This window comes from Leucopleurus acutus, assembly GCF_964270905.1.
Source record: "Leucopleurus acutus genome assembly, chromosome: 4".
NCBI classification, from domain to species: Eukaryota; Metazoa; Chordata; class Mammalia; order Artiodactyla; family Delphinidae; genus Leucopleurus; species Leucopleurus acutus.
The window spans coordinates 18,728,687-18,749,578 of record NC_139146.1 but is presented as its reverse complement, the minus strand read 5'-3'; the positions used below and the strand labels follow the sequence as shown (position 1 = coordinate 18,749,578).

Genomic DNA, 20,892 nt, shown 5'->3' with positions numbered 1-20,892 from the left:
CTTTTCTCTTAAGTTTGAAATGGTGAGCAGTTAAACATTGAGTATAGGAAAAAAGCTCTGTGAATATGTTTATAAAGGTTAAAAAAATTACACTGCATCACTTTTTAACAGGATTATTGACATCACAACCAATGAAGATGATTTGTAAACTTAGGATGGAGAGAACTGAAAATTGCTTAAAATGCGATGTTAGATGCATGCTTTTATTGAGACTGAATTTTGGCTCTACTACCCATTAAAAAAGTGCAGTTTGGGGCTTCCCTGGTGGCGCAGTGGTTGAGAGTCCGCCTGCCGATGCAGGGGACGCAGGTTCGTGTCCCGGTCTGGGAAGATCCCACATGCCGCGGAGCGGCTGGGCCCGTGAGCCATGGCCGCTGAGCCTGCGCGTCTGGAGCCTGTGCTCCGCAACGGGAGAGGCCACAACAGTGAGAGGCCCGCGTACTGCAAAAAAAAAAAAAAAAAAAAAGTGCAGTTTGTTTTCAAGTGCACATCAGCTGTTTAGTAAACTTACATGTCTGAATGTTCAGCACAGAGGCACAATTTCCTTCTCTCCCCTCTGTGTAAAAAGGTACAAGTAACCTCTGTTTTTTTAAAAAAAAAACAAACTGTGGTTTCCATAATGTATCAATATTATCCACTTAATCCCTGGTACTATTTCTTTTCTCTAAAATACAAGCAACTGGCTGAGAAGGCAAATATTACTGGCATGGTATGTATCCCAGTTGGCCAAGCATTATAGGGAGTGCTAACTAGCAAGGTGGGGCACCCTGTAGGCTGACTGAACACCAAAAAATGAGCATATCAACGTCCTGAGGATAACTGACTGATGTGGTTTAGGTCTATTTCTGGGAAATTAGCCCATGAAGCTCAGTGCTGACCTTTCATGTTATCTTTATGATTACATGCCTTTTCCTTTCACTCTTTACTTTTCGACTCCTGACCTTAAACCTGGAATAGAGAAAGAGGAAGATTTTTATTGGTGGCACTAAAAAGTGACAAGATAAAGTAAAACAGGTTAACTTCAGTTAACAAAGGTAGCAAGTATTGGCTACAGAGTATCCGTGCCACTGTTATTACATTTGAATCTCTTTGAAAATCATGAGACAGCCCTGGGTATCGTATAGCTGGGTCCTTGTGCAATGTATGCTTCTTTGTAAGGCTACCTGTGATTTATTTGCACTTAAGTTACTTTCTTAGTAAGTTACAAAAAAAAATGAGCAAACTAGATAAGTTTGCATTTCAGTTTTTAAAAGTTCAGTTAACAGTAGTCAAAACATTAAAGCCAAGTAAATATCCAGTAAAATTCTTATCTCTAGAAGCCGACTACAGGAGCTATTAATCACTTTTAGGTCTTTCTTGTTACTGGATGTATGTCTCTTTTGGAGACCACTGAAATCTATGTTCATGGGATGTTTCAAGTCTGAGCCAGTGTGGTTCCTACGCCACCTGTGTGCTCCTGCTGCCTAGCACCTGACCTGTCCATCGTGGGGCTGGAGAATGGTCCTTGGACTGCTCCTCCGAAGAAATGTGCTTGAAACTGTCCTGCTGATACGCTGTGTTCCTGTCCTGTGTCTTTCTGCAGACTCAGATTGTGTCAGATTTTGGCCTGTTGAGTCTCACTAGTTTGATCGTCCTGTTGAACCCAAAGCACTGTGTACTGTCATTAAATATTTAACCGGAAAAGTATGACAACAACTACTAATTTTTCCTTTGTTTTTCAGAAATGTGTTACAGACGAGTGTTTCTTTTTTGAACGATTGGAATCTAATAACTACAATACTTACCGGTCAAGGAAATACTCCAGTTGGTATGTGGCACTGAAGCGAACTGGGCAGTATAAACTTGGACCCAAAACAGGACCTGGGCAGAAAGCTATACTTTTTCTTCCAATGTCTGCTAAGAGCTGATCTTAATGGCAGCATCTGATCTCATTTCATATACCTCATGAAAGAAGAGGTATATTTTAGAAATTTGTTGATGAAAGGAAAAGAAAAATGTATACAGCTATCTGCTCAGTTTACGTAACTGGTCAGATAACCTTTTATCTAACAGTAAAATATTTAACCATTGCCTTAGTAAAACAACAACAACAAAAATTCCTGGAAAATGCATAGACTTCCACTTTTTATATAGAATTTGCCTTTATCCAGTGAAGCTTACTTACAGCTACAATCTTTTTCATACATTTGCTTCATTTGAAAAGAGGCTTTTAAAATGTGCATACGTACAAACAAGTTTTCTTCATGGAAATCACAGACATTAGAAAATTTAAGTCAGATATTTAGTTAACCCAAATGTCCACTACTTCTTATAATACGGCACACATTAATCTACAGGTACAATTTACTTAAACATTTTAAAACCATGTAAATATAAATTTAATCCATGCCTGTCATAGTTTTATAACTGTCTGGCAATTCCTTGTGATAGATTTTATAGAACAAGCCTGTGTAAACTGCTGGAAGTTCTTCCATGGTCAGATCAATCTTGTCAAACCCTTCTCTGTATCCATACAGCAGCAGCCTAGCAACTCTGCTGGTGATCGGAGTTGTATTTTCAGTCTTGACTAGGTCACTGAGATCCATCCACTCACACCTTAAGCATTCATGCTGGCAAAAATTTATGGTGAATGAATATGGCTTTAGGCGGCAGATAATATACATATCTGACTTTCCGAAAGCTCCAGGATGGGTGTGCTGTTGCCGAATACTCAGGAGGGACCTGAATTCTGACTTTATACCAGTCTCTTCAAAAACTTCTCGAACTGCTGTATCTCCTACATAGAAGAAAATGTACAAATCAATAAGGATCACATTTTTAGGAGTTTAATCATCAAAGATTTTCAAGAAGCATTTTCTAAATGCTCAGAAAGCACAACTTTACCCTAAGAAAATAAAGTTTTCAATGTAAACTCTTTGCCTTACTGGACATCCTGAAGTACCGAAGTATTTTCTTACCAATGTATATCTAAGAAGCTTTTGAAATACTATTTCTTTGGCTGCTACTTGCAGGCTTACCCACTTATATATATATTTTGAAAGTCACATTTTAAAAAATTCTTCCTGCTTTATTTCCCCAGAGGTGAAAACATAGGTTGCAAAGCTGCAGTTAATATTCCTACGTATTTTTTCACTATTATCCTATTCCTGATTACCCATCAAAACTGCCTAAATTTATAAACATCAGAATTGAGAAAAAGTGATCCACTCTTCTTTATAAAAGTCTGGAGAGCTACAGAATGTACTGAACTATGAAATGATTCAACTCTCCCCTGGTCTCTCCTAGGACTGTCAAACCTCTGAAGTCATAGAGCAGACTCCTTTATAACCATTTTGTTATGCTCTTGTAGTTATCCTGTGAGTGGAATCCCACCATGGTTAATTTTTTGGCATTTTCTTTGTTTCCTGCATTTCAAAGAACTTGGATTCATTCCTCCAACAGCAAAATGCTGCAGTCATTTCATCAGAAGTTTTCAAAAAACTTGCGATCTACAGAATTTTATGATACAACTAGGGTTTTCACATTTTATAAGGCTGATTTTTCAATAATATGCAAATTTCTGGGACAGGATTTTTATTGCCAATAACTTATTTTTGTGGCTGCTTTTTCTAAATATCCAGATGAACCTCCTACATGGGATTTCTCTAATTTTATGATGCTCTGTCATTGTCTCCCAAAGTGTTTTATGAGAAGCCCCTAAAAAAGCTGCCTTCCTTGCCTATTTGCTGGGAAGCTTCACCATTGCCACAGGTACAAATTTTTGTTCAACTACCCTTTAATGCCTCCATTTTCTTGTTTGTCAAATTGTCAATTATATTTGTCTTTAGTAGTCCTACTAGTGAGGAATAGGCAAGGAAGAGCAAGTCGTTGAAAGAAAAAAAAATGTCTCAATGTTTTTTCTGATAAACGGCTCTGGAAATATGCACAGGAAAAGTGTTTAATATATAAGATGTTTGTCTGCCATACTTGAATATATGTGGACTTCCCTTATAACTGAGATTTGCCTTAGGTCAAACATGGTTAGAAATTATATTTTTAAACTGAAAACATAAAAGAAGAATTTATATGTTAAGAAAAGGAAAACTTGCCTTAATAAGAAAGATAATTTTTAGTAGTATACATGTTTGTTATTAAATTTGTTAAAGATTGTGGCAGTAGTCTTAAATTTTACATGTCATTTGCTGATCTGAGTTAAAAATTGTTTAAATGTTTATTTTTATTCTTTAAACACTTTGAAAGATGACCATGGGGGTCTTGTTTAGCTTTTAGCAACACTAATCAAGAGTCTGGCATTTAGTTCCTGAGTCTGGCCTGTTGGTGTGTTATGGAAGCACAGGACGGGGCTGGTGAGCGAAATCTGCCCTGCTCAGCAGTCATCACAGCAGTTGATTCAAAATTGGCGCTGTCTGGGTAGTGTGATCCGTTTAATTTGAATCCATGATTATTGACTAGACTAAAAACTGAATGGGCAAATAAGCGCTTTTGTATCTAGAAGAACCCGTTCCATCTTAAGATTGAAATCTCTTCTCCAAAGATTTTAAAGATTTTTCTATCTAGATAAAGTGCTTTATTCTCGTGTACCTTTATTATTTTAATGTACTGTAAGCTAAATTGAAATAACTGTTTTATAGGTTTGAAGAACATAGGAAAAACCAAGAGGGTTTTGTTTTTATTTTTGCTGGTTGAAAGATATGTTTAAAAACGTCATAGTGTTTTGTTTAGTTAAAGGACAATAATGAAATGGAATTTATATGTTATTTCTATTTTCTAATATTTAATAGGATTAGATTGAAATAAAAGGAAAAACTGTGCAGAATATGGGTTTTTCTGGTGTTTCCCTCTGACTCTGGTACACTGATGAACTCTGATCAGACCCCCCTGCTTTAAAGACCTTTGGCTATGCAGGGATGCTCTTCCTGTCAGTGGTAATGAAATTGTTTTTCAGGAAGGCAGCGTCTCCATTTTTAACCTTGTACATATATTGTACTCTTAGGGTATTATATTATATGAAAACCTAAGGATTGCATTCTATTTTGTATACACCCCCTTAATGTTTCGCTTTTTTTTTTTTTTAAAGCACTACGGACAATAGTGCTTCATTTACCTAGTAGTATCAAAGAATGAACGATTCCAAACAAATGTGCTTCTCAGTTAACTACTGTTTACTGCTTAAGAGCCAATATGAATGTTTGCACATTTGTGATGGCAGTATACCTAAAGTATATTACATACTTTCCTAAAAACAGAGCTTAAAGAAAATAATTTAAAATAGTTCCTGGATGATCTGGCTTCATTATTAAGAACAATCTATTATTTTACTGTTACAAAATAGAAATGCCCTCTATACATAGTCTTCCAGATCTCTGCTGTCAGTTATCATTTCTAGCTGCTTCCACGGTTTTATCAGTTCTGAGGCAAAGCCTCAATTTATACTACTCCTAGGTAGTGTGGTGAATGCCAATTGCTGCTTTTTTCTTACTTCCACATAGTGAGGTGTATATACGATCTCTGAATAGGTGGGTTGTTGTGACAACCACAAACACACAAAGAAAGTAGTGAATTCCTAATAATATGGACTTGAAGTGTTCTGGAGTACACTCAAACCTACAATTATACACATTTGGCTTGGAAATGTGTTTCTCCATTTAAATATATCTGAAACTCAGACTATCCATAAAAACTCAAATGACAAAAGTCAATTCATTAGAGAAGGCAAGACTCAGAAGAGGAAGCTACACAAACCTCCTGTAGACTGCTGTTTGCCCAGTATCAACTGGATAAGGATGTAAAACATAAACTTAACTAGTTCACATGATGTCATATCACATAAGGATAGTGTGAGATAATCAGGAGCTCTAGAATAAATGCCCTTCTCTTTCAACACTTGCACCACTACAAAATCCTTTTTATTTCAACAGAAGGCCTAGCAAACTCTAAGCAAAAGGTCAGTAAGTACCTAAAAAACAAAATTTGCTATGGATATATCTGAATGTAGTGAATTTACTTATAGGATATTAGGAGTTGATTCTATACTATGTATAGGGCATTTTTAATTTGTGGAACATTAAAAAAATCGTTTCAAGTATATATATATATATTTAAAATACTTAAAAATAGTTTAGGACATTGCCTTCATATAAATGATGGCTAAAGAGACTAGGGGACATACATATTGAGGAAAAAGTCACAGACAAATAATACTGATATGAAATGAGTTGATTTATTATGATAGGGACTGCACTTGACCCAATGGTTTAAGGAATAGGTAGGAAAACTCAGTTTCTATTCTTTCCTTCCTGTAAAATCCTGACATAATGAGCTCAGTAAATTGTTTTAGGAAGTTATCTCTCACTTCAGACTTTCTCATATGAGACATTTTACTATGTTTTGGCTTTCTGACTATCCAAAATAAACAGTAGATAAAATTTTCATAAACAGAAGAATTATGTCACCACTGTTCTATAATTGACTTTATAAATAATTCTTATTTCACAATTCATTTAAAAGTTACTCTTCATCCTTGTGTGATAGAATGCTCAAGAATTTGTTTTATCATAGTTTAATTCCAACAATTTTAGTTATATTCAAAATAACCCTTAATGCTAAACCTGACTGATATACATCCAAAGCTTCTCATTTTCAAGCAAATTAATCTAGAAGCAGTCCTAAGCAGAAAAACAAGTGTTATGCTCCTAATGGTATTATTTATAACAATGAAATAAGTTGTAATATTAGAAGTTTTGCTGCTTATTTTATATCATCCCTGAAGTAACTTCACTGAAATTTTCTGACTTAGCCTAAACCAATTAGAAAAGTTAAAATCTTATTCTCAGCTCTACAGCAAGAAAGTAAACATATGAATTTCCTCAACATTTTCAAGTCAATTAAAGATATGTAATATACACACCAATGTCTTCTCCAGGCTCTGACAGGCCTCCTGGAAACTTCCACATATTTTTCAACTGCAGTATAAAATCAGAAAATAAAGTTAACATACCTTTTATTCACTAACATACACAAACACACACAGATGCCACAAAATTTACTCATAATTGGTCAAGGTGGTTGAGAATTTATTTTTTGGTAATTACACGCAAATTTTTTTCAGCTTCCTTCCTCACGCCTCCCTTCTTTTTAGGGATAACTGGTGACTTGTGAAACCTTTTCCCACCTATTTCTTCAGGAACTAGAAGTGGTTTTGTTTGGTTAATGTGATAAATTCTGTATGAGTGAAACAGTGGGGGGGAAACATCTACTGAACTTGTGTAGTTAAAAAAATTTTGCTGCTAGTTTATTAAAAAATAGAGGAATCTTACTGATGCTGCTATAAATAAGTAGAAAATACAGTATAAATTTAATCACTAAAGTATGCTACTTTTAATTTTCACATTTACTTTATGTATTGTGTCTAATCAGATATGTTCATCTTAAGATTTCTCTTATTCTCTGTGTTAATGATTTTATGTACAAATGTAACTGCTTTTCATGGGAAGTGTGAATAAAATTGATTAGTTGAAGTTTGTGGCTTTTTGTATAACATTTCTTTTTTTGATGGGGAGGGGCAGGTGGGATGATCTCGTCTAGGAATGAGGATAAATGTGGAAAATTTATTTTAAATAATTCTGAAGTGACATGGGACAATATTCTTATAGCTGACACGATTATTTTTTCCTGTTAGGATTCTGTTGTATCAATCCATCACCATGATAAAAGCTGAAGAATGAGAAATTATGACATACTCATAAAGGTACTGCAGCTTGGAGCCAGTATACCTCATACTCTTCATTCATAAAACAAGTTTATGGACCTTTACTGGTGTGCTTTGTGACCCACTCATTTCCTGCGCAAGAGCTTCTTAAAGAATGTGTCATTTCCCAACTATGCTAGGTTGGAGCCCAGTGGCATGGTTCCCAGAGTTTCCACAGACTTGATTATGTGGGTACAGAATTGAGGCTTACCACCCTTCTGTGTCTGGCTCAGACTTGAGATTAATTTATAAAGCATATTACGTTTTACTTTTTTAATGTAGAAATATATCTCTAAGAATATCTCAACATTAAATGTACTGTCTTTGGAGCTCCATTTTGAAATTGTTCCAGAAGCAATGTTTCCACAAAAACTATGCAGTCTTTTGTCTGCTAGTATATTAAACTTCACCACCATAAATTGTTTCTAACAAAAGATGTTATATAATAGGGCAAATCCTCCAAAACAAAATCAACTTTTAAAAATCTTTACCTAGACCTGATTATAAATAATTGGAAACTGTTGATTAAATTTGGAGATATGAACTTATTAGAAGGGGAAAATGCTAGCTATAAGGATTGAAAACAGCTCACACACATTTGATTTTGATTATTTAATAAACCTTAGGTATGGAAAGATTATTTTTATGCTGGTGATTAGTTTGCAATATTTTCTGGCATCAATTAGGTTTAAAGAGCTTATTTTAAAACAGCTTCCTCCTCCCCAAAAACTTGAGCTTACAGTTAGTTCTAAGTGGTAGGTTGAGAGGCCTAAGTTTGAAAAACCTGGTTAATACTGTAGATATGATAGATCAGTGGAGGGACAAGTAGATCTTCTCACTTTTTTTTTTTAACGTTAAAGAATACTCCCACTAGCTGGGTTTAGCAATATAATAAGTAATAATAAATATTACTAGGTAATGTATATTGAATGTCCACTATGTTCCAGATACTATGCTAAATGCTTTAATAATTATACACATTTAAACTTTATAGTAACCCCACAAGAAACTATTACTGTTCCCATTTTTATCTTTTTCCATTTCTTTTTTTATTGAAGTATAGTTGATTTACAATATTGTGTTACAGCAAAGTGTACAAGTGTACAGCAAACTGTACAAGTGTACAGCAAAGTGATTCAGTTATACATATAAGTTTTTCAGATTATTCTCCATTATAGGTCATTATAAGATATCGAATACAGTTCCCTGTGCTATATAGTGAATCCTTACTGCTTATTGTTCCCATTTTAGAAGTGATGAAACTGAGGACAAATAGGTTAAATAATTTACCTGGAGTGACACAGTGTGTAACAAAACTCACAGTTAAAATCCAGGCAATCTGATTCTAATCATCTTCTAAGAAATTTAAAAAGTTGGTTTGCTATTTTCATACTAATTCTTTACCACTATTTGCTGCTTTTTCATGTATCTTTTGATCTTCAGATCTCACTGGAACATTCTACATAAACCCAACCAGAATCTGTATCTTAGTCTTACGTTCCTCCAGGATTTGTGAATTTGAACTAAAACCTAGTTTGGTATCAAACGTCTTTGTATCTACCTCTCGCCTGTGAGTTCCCTATCAAGAATCGTTTGATTGGCATGAGATTTATTACTCTGCTAGTGATACTACTCTGCTAGTGATTTACTGTTACTCCACTAGTGATTTGCTATTACTCTACTAGTAATTTACTGTTACTCTAACACTTCCAGTATATTGTTTCATAGGGGAAAAATTACTGAGGAAGGGGTAAAGTTGGGTTTTGAATATGAACAGTAACCCATAGTTTCTGTTTTCATCTTTGTTCTCCCTTCCAATAAAAGACAAAACATCTCTATGCTTCAAGTGTAAAAAAATTCCAAGATCCTTTTCTCCCTAATCTTAAAAAAGGTACTTTCCACTCTCTTCTAAAAGAAATACTCTACTCAGACATTCTCTTGCCTCTTTGCTTGTTGGGTCCTACCCAACATTCACATATATGACCCCTCCCTGCTTTGAGTGAGTCAGGTCATCTAGTTCCTGAAGCATATCTGATCTGATTTTTACATACTACAAAAGGCAGTTATCCTTTTAAGTTATAAAAATGTGTGATTTTTTTTTTTTTTTTGCGGTACGCGGGCCTCTCACTGTTGTGGCCTCTCCTGTTGCGGAGCACAGGCTCCGGACGCGCAGGCTCAGCAGCCATGGCTCACGGGCCCAGCCGCTCCGCGGCATGTGGGATCTTCCCGGACCAGGGCACGAACCGGTGTCCCCTGCATCGGCAGGCAGACTCTCAACCACTGCGCCACCAGGGAAGCCCCAAAATGTGTGATTTTAAAGCATATTCAGAGTAATTCCAGCATATTGTAGAATGGTGAATGTGATGATAAATTTTTCCTACACGTTTGCCAATTATAAATCTGATGTTTGTGTGTGGGTGTGTGTGTGCACGTGTGTTTGTAGGTGTGAGTGTAAAACAGAAGAGTGTGTAAATGATGTACAATGGTCCCATCAATCACTGGAACCTCTTTCCTTCCTCGGTGTTAGGAACTGCTAGCCCCAATAGTAAATAAGCATTTTGGATATCAACAAAGGGTATTATTTTTTTAATGCATTCTTCATACTTAACAGAGTGTAAGATATTTTCAGTTAAGGCAATTTCAAGTTTAATACCACTGTTTCTTATAAAACCTATCCTGAAGATAAACTCAAGTTTATTTTAGCGTTTCTAGAATGGGTAAATAGGAATGACTCATTTTCTGATCCTTTTTCTCACTATTTTTCCAACCCCACAGACATCTTCTGTTTTCCTAAGCAGATGATTCGCTTCAGGATCTTCCCTGGGTGTGGCTGCTGAAATCCTAACTAGGAATTTGTGTAAACAGAACCCCCCAAAGACTATTAATTTCTTTCAAATAGAAATTGTCTAATCTCAAGAACCTAGAACAAGGGTACAGACTTGCTAGCCTCTTCCTTTTGGTTCTCATATTATTTGACTTTATCATTCTTCCCTAACTCAAACTTGGTCAGATGCCTGAGATCTCATTATCTTTTCTTTTCACTGTTCTGGTCTTTAATGCTACTACTCTCACTCTTCAGAATTCAGAGCCACTGTGTTTAGATAAATCTAATTAACTACAATATTATCACTGTTATGCGACAGATGCTACCAGAGATGTCTTAATAAGTTTGTTCATTCATTCAATAAAAATTTACTGAGTGCTAGGTTTAGGGCATACAGAAAATTAATGCACAATATAGCAAGGCTAGTCATTCTCTTTCTCCTTATACTACTGTATTTTTCTTAATAACATTCACCATCACTTTATATATTATTTATTCATTCACTTATTATTTGTATCTTACCTATTTGAATATAAGCTCCAGATGTAGAAACTTTGTTTTGTTCACTAATGTTTACTTAGAGCTTAAAACAGAGCCTACAACATAGTTATGTACAGGAACTCAGTAATGTTTGGCAAATGAATGAATAGGTCCCTACCATTAACTCAGCTCTTTAGCACCTGGTTTACAAGGTCAAGCCACTGTTAGGTCTTTTGTTCCTCAAAATCAAAGGAAGGGACTATATGGGTAGGAAAGGAGACAGGACATGTTTTAAGTATTTCAGCTTTGAGTCTGAGTGTGCATTTGCTCATGCAAAGAAAGGAGAAAAAATGGCTCAGATGTCTGAAAATAACGCTAATTAGTTATTTACAGCTAATAGCTATCATTTATGCTTAAATTCCACCTAACACCAAAATAATTACAGAAATTAAATATGATTTAGTCTCACTTTATACTTTTTATTACATTGAGCTATATATTAATACTCAGTTTTTATATTTTATTGCTCTGTTAGATCTCTGTTCATAACTTAAATCAAAACCCTAAGTAAGAGTATCACTTCTATTTAATTCACAAAGAAACCAAAGTCTTACATAATTTGAATTTGTTTCTAGCTTCTGCCAATCCCAACTGCCTAGAAGCACAGTGGGGATCATGATTAGGTTCTGAGCAGCAGTACTTTCTCACTCTTAAAGAACCAGTCACTGGCAAGACTGAAAATCAGCAAATGAAGAATCTGGATGCCCAGTGTTCTAGTTTGGAGGTTCTCAAACTTGACCGTGCACCTAAAACACCTGGAGGGCTTGTTAACACACAAATTGTTGAGCGGCATACCCAGAGTTTGATTCCTCAGGCCTGGGGGTGGGGCAGGGGTGTGAGAATGTGTGGTTTCTAAGAAGTTGACACTATGATTGTCCCTCAGCTTCAAATTCAGCCTCCGTGCTCTGCCTAGTGATGCTGGAGCTGGGACTCTGCTAAGCAGTTTTGGTCTTGCCAACTGACTCCCTGTTAGGCTCCACCAACAGACTGCAAGGCTGGAGGAGGAAGAAGGGAGCAGCTCCTCCTGTCTGCTTCCTGTGGGCTTCCCCTGTGCTTGTGGTTCCTGTATTGCCTCGGCATGCTGCTTCATTCTGGCAGCAGCAGTTCCTTCCCATAGCAACAGCCATATCCACTTTGCAGTTTCCTAGCATTTCCAACATGAGCTTCATTGTGTCCCCTCCCCAGAGACACCGGCCAGCTGATGCTGGGTCCCAGGCCCTCTGAGTTCAGAGACATCAGCAGCTGAACAGCATTTCTTATTAGAGGTTTGATTAGCTATTTGCAGTCCCAAATGAAGGGATGCACAACCTACCAGAATGGTATAAAGATTACCTTAAACTGAAGACATATGAGATACAGCAAGATGCAGAAAGAAGCCTTTTCTGAGATTCCCTTTATCTGATTAAAGGTAAAGCTTTCTGAGGACAAAGCTGCCATAAATCCTTTCTGGGGAGCTTCCAGCCAGGAAGGAAACTAACCTTCAGCACCTGGTGAGAAACTGCATACACAAACTTTATTAGAAGCTGCCATAACTTCTAAAATTACTCTTTATATCCTTCACTTAATCATGTCCCTTTTCTCCATAATAATTTTTCTTCACACACTTTTGTTCTAACCTCTTTTTTTTTTCTTTAGGCCAAATATATACTGTTTAAGTATCATCGTTGGCAACTGAACTGAATGGAACTGTCAACCTAAACAATAGACAGTGGCATCTGTACTATGTATTAAAAAAAGCGAAAAACTACCTCCCTAAAAAACAAACCCCATTCAAGTGAAGTCTTTTGTATCCTATGCAAAGTATGATAGGCATTGCCATAAAACTACTGACTCCCTCAAAAAAAATCCAAGTTTTAATTCCATTTATGTTTTCATCTGCTTTAGTTTAGTGAAAAGATTCCTCTCTAGGCTTAAATTCTGACTCTACCAATTACCAGTTGTGTAATGTTGAAAAAGTTACTGCAACCTCTCTGAAGTTTTTTTGAAAAATGGAGATAATAACGCATACCATTATTAAATAAGAAAATTTTTGCAGAATATTTTCTCATCACAATTATCATTATTTATCTGATTTTATTTCTATTAAACAGCAAAACAATGGAATTAAAATAATTTTGTTTAGCCTGAAAACCTCATCAATTAGGATCACGAATGTGTACTATAATAGAAGAACAAGTGACTTGGAGAATGGTCGAGTGTTAGCAAATGTTTGGTTATGAATTTTTAGTAGGCTAGAAGCCATAGCAGAGCTGGTGCTACACTTTACTTGGGTTTTTAATCCTCTTGAGATATGGCTGTTGGTTCCAAGAGACATCAAATAAACCATTTAGGAACCTATCTAGGGTTAATTACTCAAAAGTCCCCCCAGCTTAAGGGTATGACCTTCAATTGACCCTAAAGGCAACTGACCCCCAAAGGAAACTTGAGGTGGAGGACTGAAAACTCTCCACTCACATCTTTATAAGCCCATGTTACAGGATGAAGAATGGCTAAAACAATGCCACTGTGGATAGGTCTCTTGGAGTTTTTGTTTAGTCATTAAGTCTTGGGTCTCCCTTTGTTTCCTGACTACCTTGGAAAATACTAATAAACATTCCAGAAAACACTAGCAATTATTTCTTTGAAACTAAGATAAGCAAAACTAGAGAGGCACTGAATGCAATCATGATTAACTGAGAATCATAAAAGTTTTTAGTCATTTACAGTGGAGTTTAGGCAAATTCAGTATAGTTTTGACTATTGCCCTGTTTTAAAAATAAAGCTCAAAAAAAAATAAATAAATAAAGCTCAATTCAATTCTTTCCTTTTCAATTGCTGCAATACAGATTACTCTGGAAGTTTGATTTCTGCAAACTAAAGCTGCTAAATCATTTGTCTTGGAAGGTTTTATAAGGGGAAAAAAAAAACCAGCCCCAAAACATCACGCTGTCTAGGTTTGGAGTAAGACAGGTTAGCCATAACTGCCAGGGAAGCTCCTCCTTTTCTTTTTTTCAGACTGCAATCCAATTTTTAATATTATTAGTTAGACCTAGGTTTGTTCTCTGTGAATTTCCATGTTTTAATAAATGCGTAATTACATAAATAGATTCTTAGTTGGCTGATCCACCAGCCCTGAAAAACTGCTCAGAATGGAGCAATCATATTACTCTGGCTGTCTTTCAGTCTCTGTCAAATTCCTTAATGAAATTTTATTTGATAAAGTCACTTATGACACAGTGTGCTATTTTAAAATCTTAAAAGTTTACCCTTTTCTTTCCAAAATACCAAAGTGGTTTAAACCAGGTTATATCTGGTATCTTACATGTGCATAAGTGTATAGGGAGAATTATAGTATTGGGATATTTCATTTGTGATCATCGAATCTAACTCCTTAATTTCATAAATGGGGCAACTTAGGTTCCCAGGGGCTCACAGATTTGCCCAGAGTTGTATAGCTAGCTAATGGCAGGGCCAAATCTTAGAACCCAGGTCTCCTGATCCAATTTTGTTTGTACAACTTCTTATGTCACCTGAGCGTAGAAAAATTAAATTTTGGTGATACTGTTGCTTCTTTAAATGCAAGAAAAAGATAGTTAAAGGGATACACTTAAAAGATAGTAAAACTTTTATAATATCTCTTTAGAAGTAACTTTTATATACGAAGGTATAGATTACTTTTCAAACTTAGCAAAGGAAATTAACCAATTTATGTTACCTGTATACTTGTATACCATATATATATGGTATCTGCCAATAATGTTTGGGCATATCATCTCTCTGCCATACTGCAGAGTTATAATATCCACTTTCAGTCTAACCCAATTTAATTGAACAAAATCCTAAGTTAAGTTTTCTCAGACCTTGGGTACTAAATATTATATATTAATACAACCTCCTTTGGCCTAAGGGTAGTTAAGACCTGAATGATAAAATAGTAAAATAATGACTACGGGAACTGTTCTTTTGTAGGTTAGAGTAGGGTAAGTTAAGGACCATCTGGTGTCCCTCATAATTTCAAGGCATGTAGGGAAATAGCTGTATGTCTTTGAAATCCTTACTTGATGCTTGGAATTGAATGTGGAGAGAATCAAGGCTTATCATTCTCACATGAAGTGAGTTTATTTAGGTTTTGGCTAATTTTTTTTAAGATTACAGACTCTAAAATTAGATTGGTTTTGCCACTACGTTATCTGCATAATATTGGGTAAATAGCCCCTCTGCGTGCCTTTCACCCTATCTCCAATTTCTAGATCTAGCAATTTACCCTATGGTAAAAGGGTAAATAACATAGTATAGTGATAAATAAACAGAGTATAGCTGTCCATATATCATCTTCATCACTGTCACCTCAATCAAAATCTTTCAGTAAACAAAATCTGAATTGTTTCTATGTCAAATCTAAACTCCTCTTCCTGGCTCAGGCCCCCTCATAACTAGGCCCTATTTTTACCATTCAGTCTTGCTTCCTACTTACTCTCCACTCATTACCATCAAATATACATATATATATATATATATATATATATATATATGTACTCCAATTCAAATATAAAACTTACTGAAGGCTAGGCACAATACTACTTTAGGTACCCAATAAAAATCTGTTGAAGATAAAGCTTAGTTTGAGTCAGAGATCCTGCCTTAACTAAAACTTTGTTACTTAATACCATGAGAGTGCTTTCAGATAGCATTTCTGAGAAATGATTGATACTGCTTTCAGCTATAATTATGAATATTAGTTTAAAATTTAAAAACATATACGAGGAGAAAAATGTATGACTCTATCCACCAATATTTACTGAAGTCTCAGAAAGTATCAAAGTAATTATTCTCGTCACTTATACTCCTGAGCATGAAAGCATCTGACCTCTAAGCATGGTGCTTCTCTTAAAAACTTCTGTTACTTCTAGTTGCCTATAGTTCTTATTTGGGTGTATGAGGCTCTTTAATTCTGTTCCCAGTCTAGCTCTCAAACCAAATATTTTACCATTCCCATCTGTAAAGGAGAGACGGTCCATACAGGCAGACGCTTGGCCCGGGGAGCCCCATTGCCTGCTGGGAAATCTGCTGAGTCAGACAGAGGGGCTGGAGAAGCCTAGACTCTGCTTGTGAGGAGTGTGTGCGTGCTGGCTTGCTAACAATCAGGGCAAAAAGAGACCAGCACTGGCGGGTGCCGCCTTGCCACACTTCCCAATCCGAAGGGGTGAACGCCTGGGTCCCGCTTACTCCACACCTCAGCCTGGTGTGAGATAAGGGCAGAGATGCAATCTAGCTGCGCATACAGACTGGGCCGCCTGAGGTGGATCAGGGCCAAACTGCAGAGACTACTGTCAGTGCACACATGCGGGTGGTGGATCAAACTGAGCAGACACTGTCAGTGCTGCACCGGGTGGTGCCACAATTACGTGCAGTGGCTAACTGCCAAATCTCCAAGTCCCTGGGAGAGGACTCGATATAGCTGCACAGAGACAACCTGAAGGGTCTGAGGTGTGGTCTGGGGAGAACCTCAGAGCCTGTGGTAGGTGTGTGGACAGCAGGGGCGGGTCGGCTGCAGCAGACGTGGTCAGCGCATGCATAGGTGGTGCCATAAAAAAGCAGAGTGGCTGGATGCTGCGTCTTGAGCAGACAGGCCCTGGGCAGGAGTACGCAGTGGTACGTTTCCCGTGGGAGTGCTCTGGCTCCAGCTCCACCCACTTCGCACTGCAGGGTGGAGCTGGATGTGGGGCTGGCAGGTCCTGGTAGAGGTCTACCACAGAGGCTTCCCAGGTCCCAGGTGCAGCACAGCAACCTCAATTCCTGCAGTCACAGCCTCCAGCCCCAGCCTACTCCGCACCACAGCCTAGCACTAGGTCTGGGATGAACACAACAGAGAAAGGGACGAGACCATGGGCTGCTTCTGGGCGAAACCGTGGGCAACTACAGGTGCACAGGTTCACTGTGACTACACAGGCCTTATATGCTTCTGCGGTCACCTCCTTTGGGGCAGAGCACACACTCGAGGGCAACTGAACCTAACTGCACCCAACCATTAGGGCTTCTTCAACAACTGGGGAGCAGACACTGCCCCCAACAGGGTGGTGACAGCCATGGAGCAAAGAAGAAGCCCTGCCCCTCATCTAGCACAGGTTCTGCACACCACAACACCTATCACAACCCCTATCAATGGGATAACAGCCAGCACACTCTGAAGAAAGAAGTGGCTGGCATCTCTACCAAAACAAGCCCTTGCACCAAAAATAACACTCACACAGTCTACACAGGGAAACACCCCTTCAAGATCAAAGTAGATAATGGTTTCTCCTAAATTCACGGAGACAGAGAAAGTTAAAAAACAGAGGAACTACTCCCAATAAAAAGAACAAGAGAAATCTCCCGAAAGAACAAATAATGAAACAGACCTCACCAGTCTATTAGACCCTGAGTCCAAAAATGAGGTAATAAAAATGCTGATTTAAGAAAGATTATTGGGACTTCCCTGGTGGCACAGTGGTTAAGAATCTGCCAGCTAATGCAAGGGAAACGGGTTTGAACCCTGGTCTGGGAAGATCCCACATGCTGTGGAGCAACTAAGCCCATGTGCCACAGCTACTGAGCCTGCGTGATACAACTGCTGAAGCCCATGTGCCTAGAGCCCATGCTCTGCAAAAGAGAAGCCACCACAATGAGAAGCCCACATGCTGCAACGAAGAGTAGGCCCCGCTCACCACAAATAAAGAAAGCCCACACGCAAACAAAGACCCAATGCAGACAAAAATAAAGTTAAAAAAAAGATTATTAATAAAATGAAATTTACTAAGATTAATAAAATAATAAAAGTTTATTTATTAATAAAATAAAAAAGACTATTAATAAAATTCAGATTACTGTAACAAGGAACTATAAACTAAAAATGAACCAAACAGACAATTCAATTACTGAGATAAAAACCAATCTAGAAGCAATGAATAGCAGACTAAATGACACAGAAGGAATAAGTAATCTAGAAGACAGAATAATGGCAATCACCCAATCAGAACAGTAGACAGAAAGACAAATGAAAAAAAATGAAAGCAACATACGAGATCTATGGGATATGTAAAGTGTGTCAACCTATGCACAGAAGGAGAAAAGAGAAAAAAGGGGATCAAAAATGTATTTGAAGAAATTATGGCTGAAAACTTTCCAAACCTTAAGAAGGAAACATATATCCAGGTACAGGAAACACAGAGGGTCCCAAACAACATGAACACACACAAAGACATATCATAATTAAAATGGCAAAAGTTAAAGTGAGGATTCTAAAGGCAGCAGGAGAAAAACAAAGAGTCAGTTACAAGGGAATCCCATAAGGCTATCAGCTGATTTCTCTGCAGAAACTCTGCAGGCCAGAAGGGAGTGACATGATATATTCAAAGACCTGAAAGGGAAAAATTTGCAACCTAGGATACTCTACCCAGCAAGATTGTCATTTAGGAGAGAAAGAATTTCTCAGACAAGCAAAAACTAAAAGAATTCAGCAATACTAAACCTATCCTAAAAGAAATACTGAAAGGTCTTCTCTAAATAGAAAAGAAGCAAGAAACCTATAGAAAAAGAAAAACACAATAGGATAGGCAAATATATGAAAGGACTGAAAATTAAATAAGCAAGCACACAGATTTAAAAAACAATAAAAAAATTGTAAAAGTGATTATAACTAGAACAAACAGTAAAAGAGTAAGCATGAAGATGCAAAACAGGATATCAAAATCACAAAAAGTGGGGGAGGGGAGTATAAAAATGTAAATCTTTTAGAATGTGTTTGAACTTGCATGACTATCAATTTAAAGCAGATACAGTTATGGGTCAACATACTTGTAAACCAGGGTAGCCACAAATCAAAAACATACAACAGATTCAAAAAAACTAAAAAGAAAGAAACTCAAGCAAACTAAAAAAGAAAACCATCAAATCACAAAAGGAAAAAAAAAGAAGAAATGAGCCAAAAAGAGCTACAAAAACAACTGGAAAACAAGGTTTTAAATGGCAACAAGTACATACCTATCAATAATTACTTTATGTGTCAATGGACTAAATGCTCTGATCAGAAGACACAGAGTGACAGACTGGATTAAAAAAAAAAACAACCTATAATATGCTGTGGACAAGAGACTCACTTTAGGGTGAAATACACACACAGGTTGAAAGTGAGGGGATGGAAAAAGATATTTCATGCAAATGGAAACCAGAAAGCAGGGGTAGCAATACTCGTATCGGACAAAACAGACTTTTTCAAAAAGTCTACAAAGAAAGACAAAGATGGACACTTTATAATGATGAAAGGGATCAATACAAAAAACCTGATATTACACTGTAACAGATATGCACCCAATATAAGAGCACTTAAATATATAAAACAAATACATAACAGACATAAACGGAGAAACTGACAAAAATACAATAATGGTAGGAGACTTTAACACCCCACTGATATAAACAGACAAATATTACAGACAGAAAATCAATAAAGCAACAGAGGTCCTAAATGACACAACAGACCAGTTGGACTTAATTGATGTCTACAGGACACTACATCCAAAAAAACCAAAATAAACATTCTTCTCAAGTGCACATGGAACATTCTCTAGGATAAAACACATACTAGGACACAAAACAAGCCTCAACAAATTTAAGAGGATAGAATTTACCTCAAGCATCTTTTCTGACTACATGAAACTAGAAATTAACCACAGAAAGAAAATTGGGAAAAGAATGAACACATGGAGACTAAACAATATGCTACTAAAAAACCAATGGGTCAACAATGAAATCAAAGAGGAAATCAGAAAATACCCTGAGACAGACGAAAATAAAAACACAACCTTACAAAATCCATAGGATGCAGCAAAAGCAGTTCTATGAGGGAAGTTCATAGCAATACGGGACTTCAAGAAACAAGAAAAATCTCAAATAAACAACCTAACCTACCAACTGAAAGAATTTTAGAAAAAGAAGAATGCACAAAATCCAAAGTCAGCAAAGTCAGCAGAAGGAAAGAAATAATAAAGATCAGAGAGGAAATAGAGAGATCCAAAAAAACAAGAGGAAATATCAATAAAGGCAAGAGCTGCATTTTTGAAAAGATAAACAAAATTGACAAATCTCTAGGCAGGTTCATCAAGAAAAAAAAGAGAGAGAACCCAAATAAACAAATTAAGAAATGAAAGAGAAGAAATAACAACTGATACCACCAGAAATAAGGAAAAAAAAAATCCTAAGAGAATCCTATGAACAGTTATATGCCAACAAATTGAACAACCTAGAAGAAATGGACAAATTTTAGAAACATAACAGCCTGCCAAAACTGAGTCAAGAAGAAATAGGTAACTTGAACAGACCAACCTCTAGATGTGAAACAGAAACTGTAATTAACAAAACTGCAAACAATAACCCAGGACTGGATGGCTTCACTGGGGGATTCTACCAAACATAGAAAGAAAAACTTATATCAAACTATTCCAAAAAACTGAGGAGGAGGGAACACTCCCAAATTCATTCTATGAAGTGACCATCACCGTAATACCAAAACCAGACAAAGACACTACAAAAAAAGAAAATTACAGGCCAACATCTTTGAAGAACAGATGCAAAAATCGTCAACAAAATACTAGAAAACCGAATCCAACAATACATACAAAGATCAAAAACCAAGACCAAGTTGAATTAATTCCAGGGTTGCAAGAATGGTTCAACATATGCAAATCAATCAACGTGACAAACCACATTAACAAAAGGAAAGACAAAAACCACATGGTCATCTCAACAGATGCAGAAAAAGCATTCC

The 20,892-nt window shown here is 36.7% G+C and overlaps 2 protein-coding genes across 2 annotated transcripts in view; one reads left to right on the top strand and one right to left on the bottom strand.

Moving 5' to 3' along the window:
* The window catches only part of FGF2 (fibroblast growth factor 2), a gene marked incomplete at its 5' end in the record, with an annotated part of 54,061 nt that extends 52,150 nt beyond the window's left edge, over positions 1-1,911 (top strand). The window contains one exon of the mRNA XM_082838807.1: positions 1,722-1,911. Coding sequence (XP_082694933.1) covers positions 1,722-1,907 — 186 coding nt within the window. The 3' untranslated portion in view covers positions 1,908-1,911. The remainder of the gene's footprint in view (positions 1-1,721) is intronic.
* A 1-nt stretch (position 1,912) lies between these two features.
* The window catches only part of NUDT6 (nudix hydrolase 6), a gene marked incomplete at its 5' end in the record, with an annotated part of 42,568 nt that continues 23,588 nt past the window's right edge, over positions 1,913-20,892 (bottom strand). Inside the window, 2 exons of the mRNA XM_082838809.1 lie at positions 1,913-2,776; positions 6,908-6,962. Coding sequence (XP_082694935.1) covers positions 2,379-2,776; positions 6,908-6,962 — 453 coding nt within the window. The 3' untranslated portion in view covers positions 1,913-2,378. The remainder of the gene's footprint in view (positions 2,777-6,907; positions 6,963-20,892) is intronic.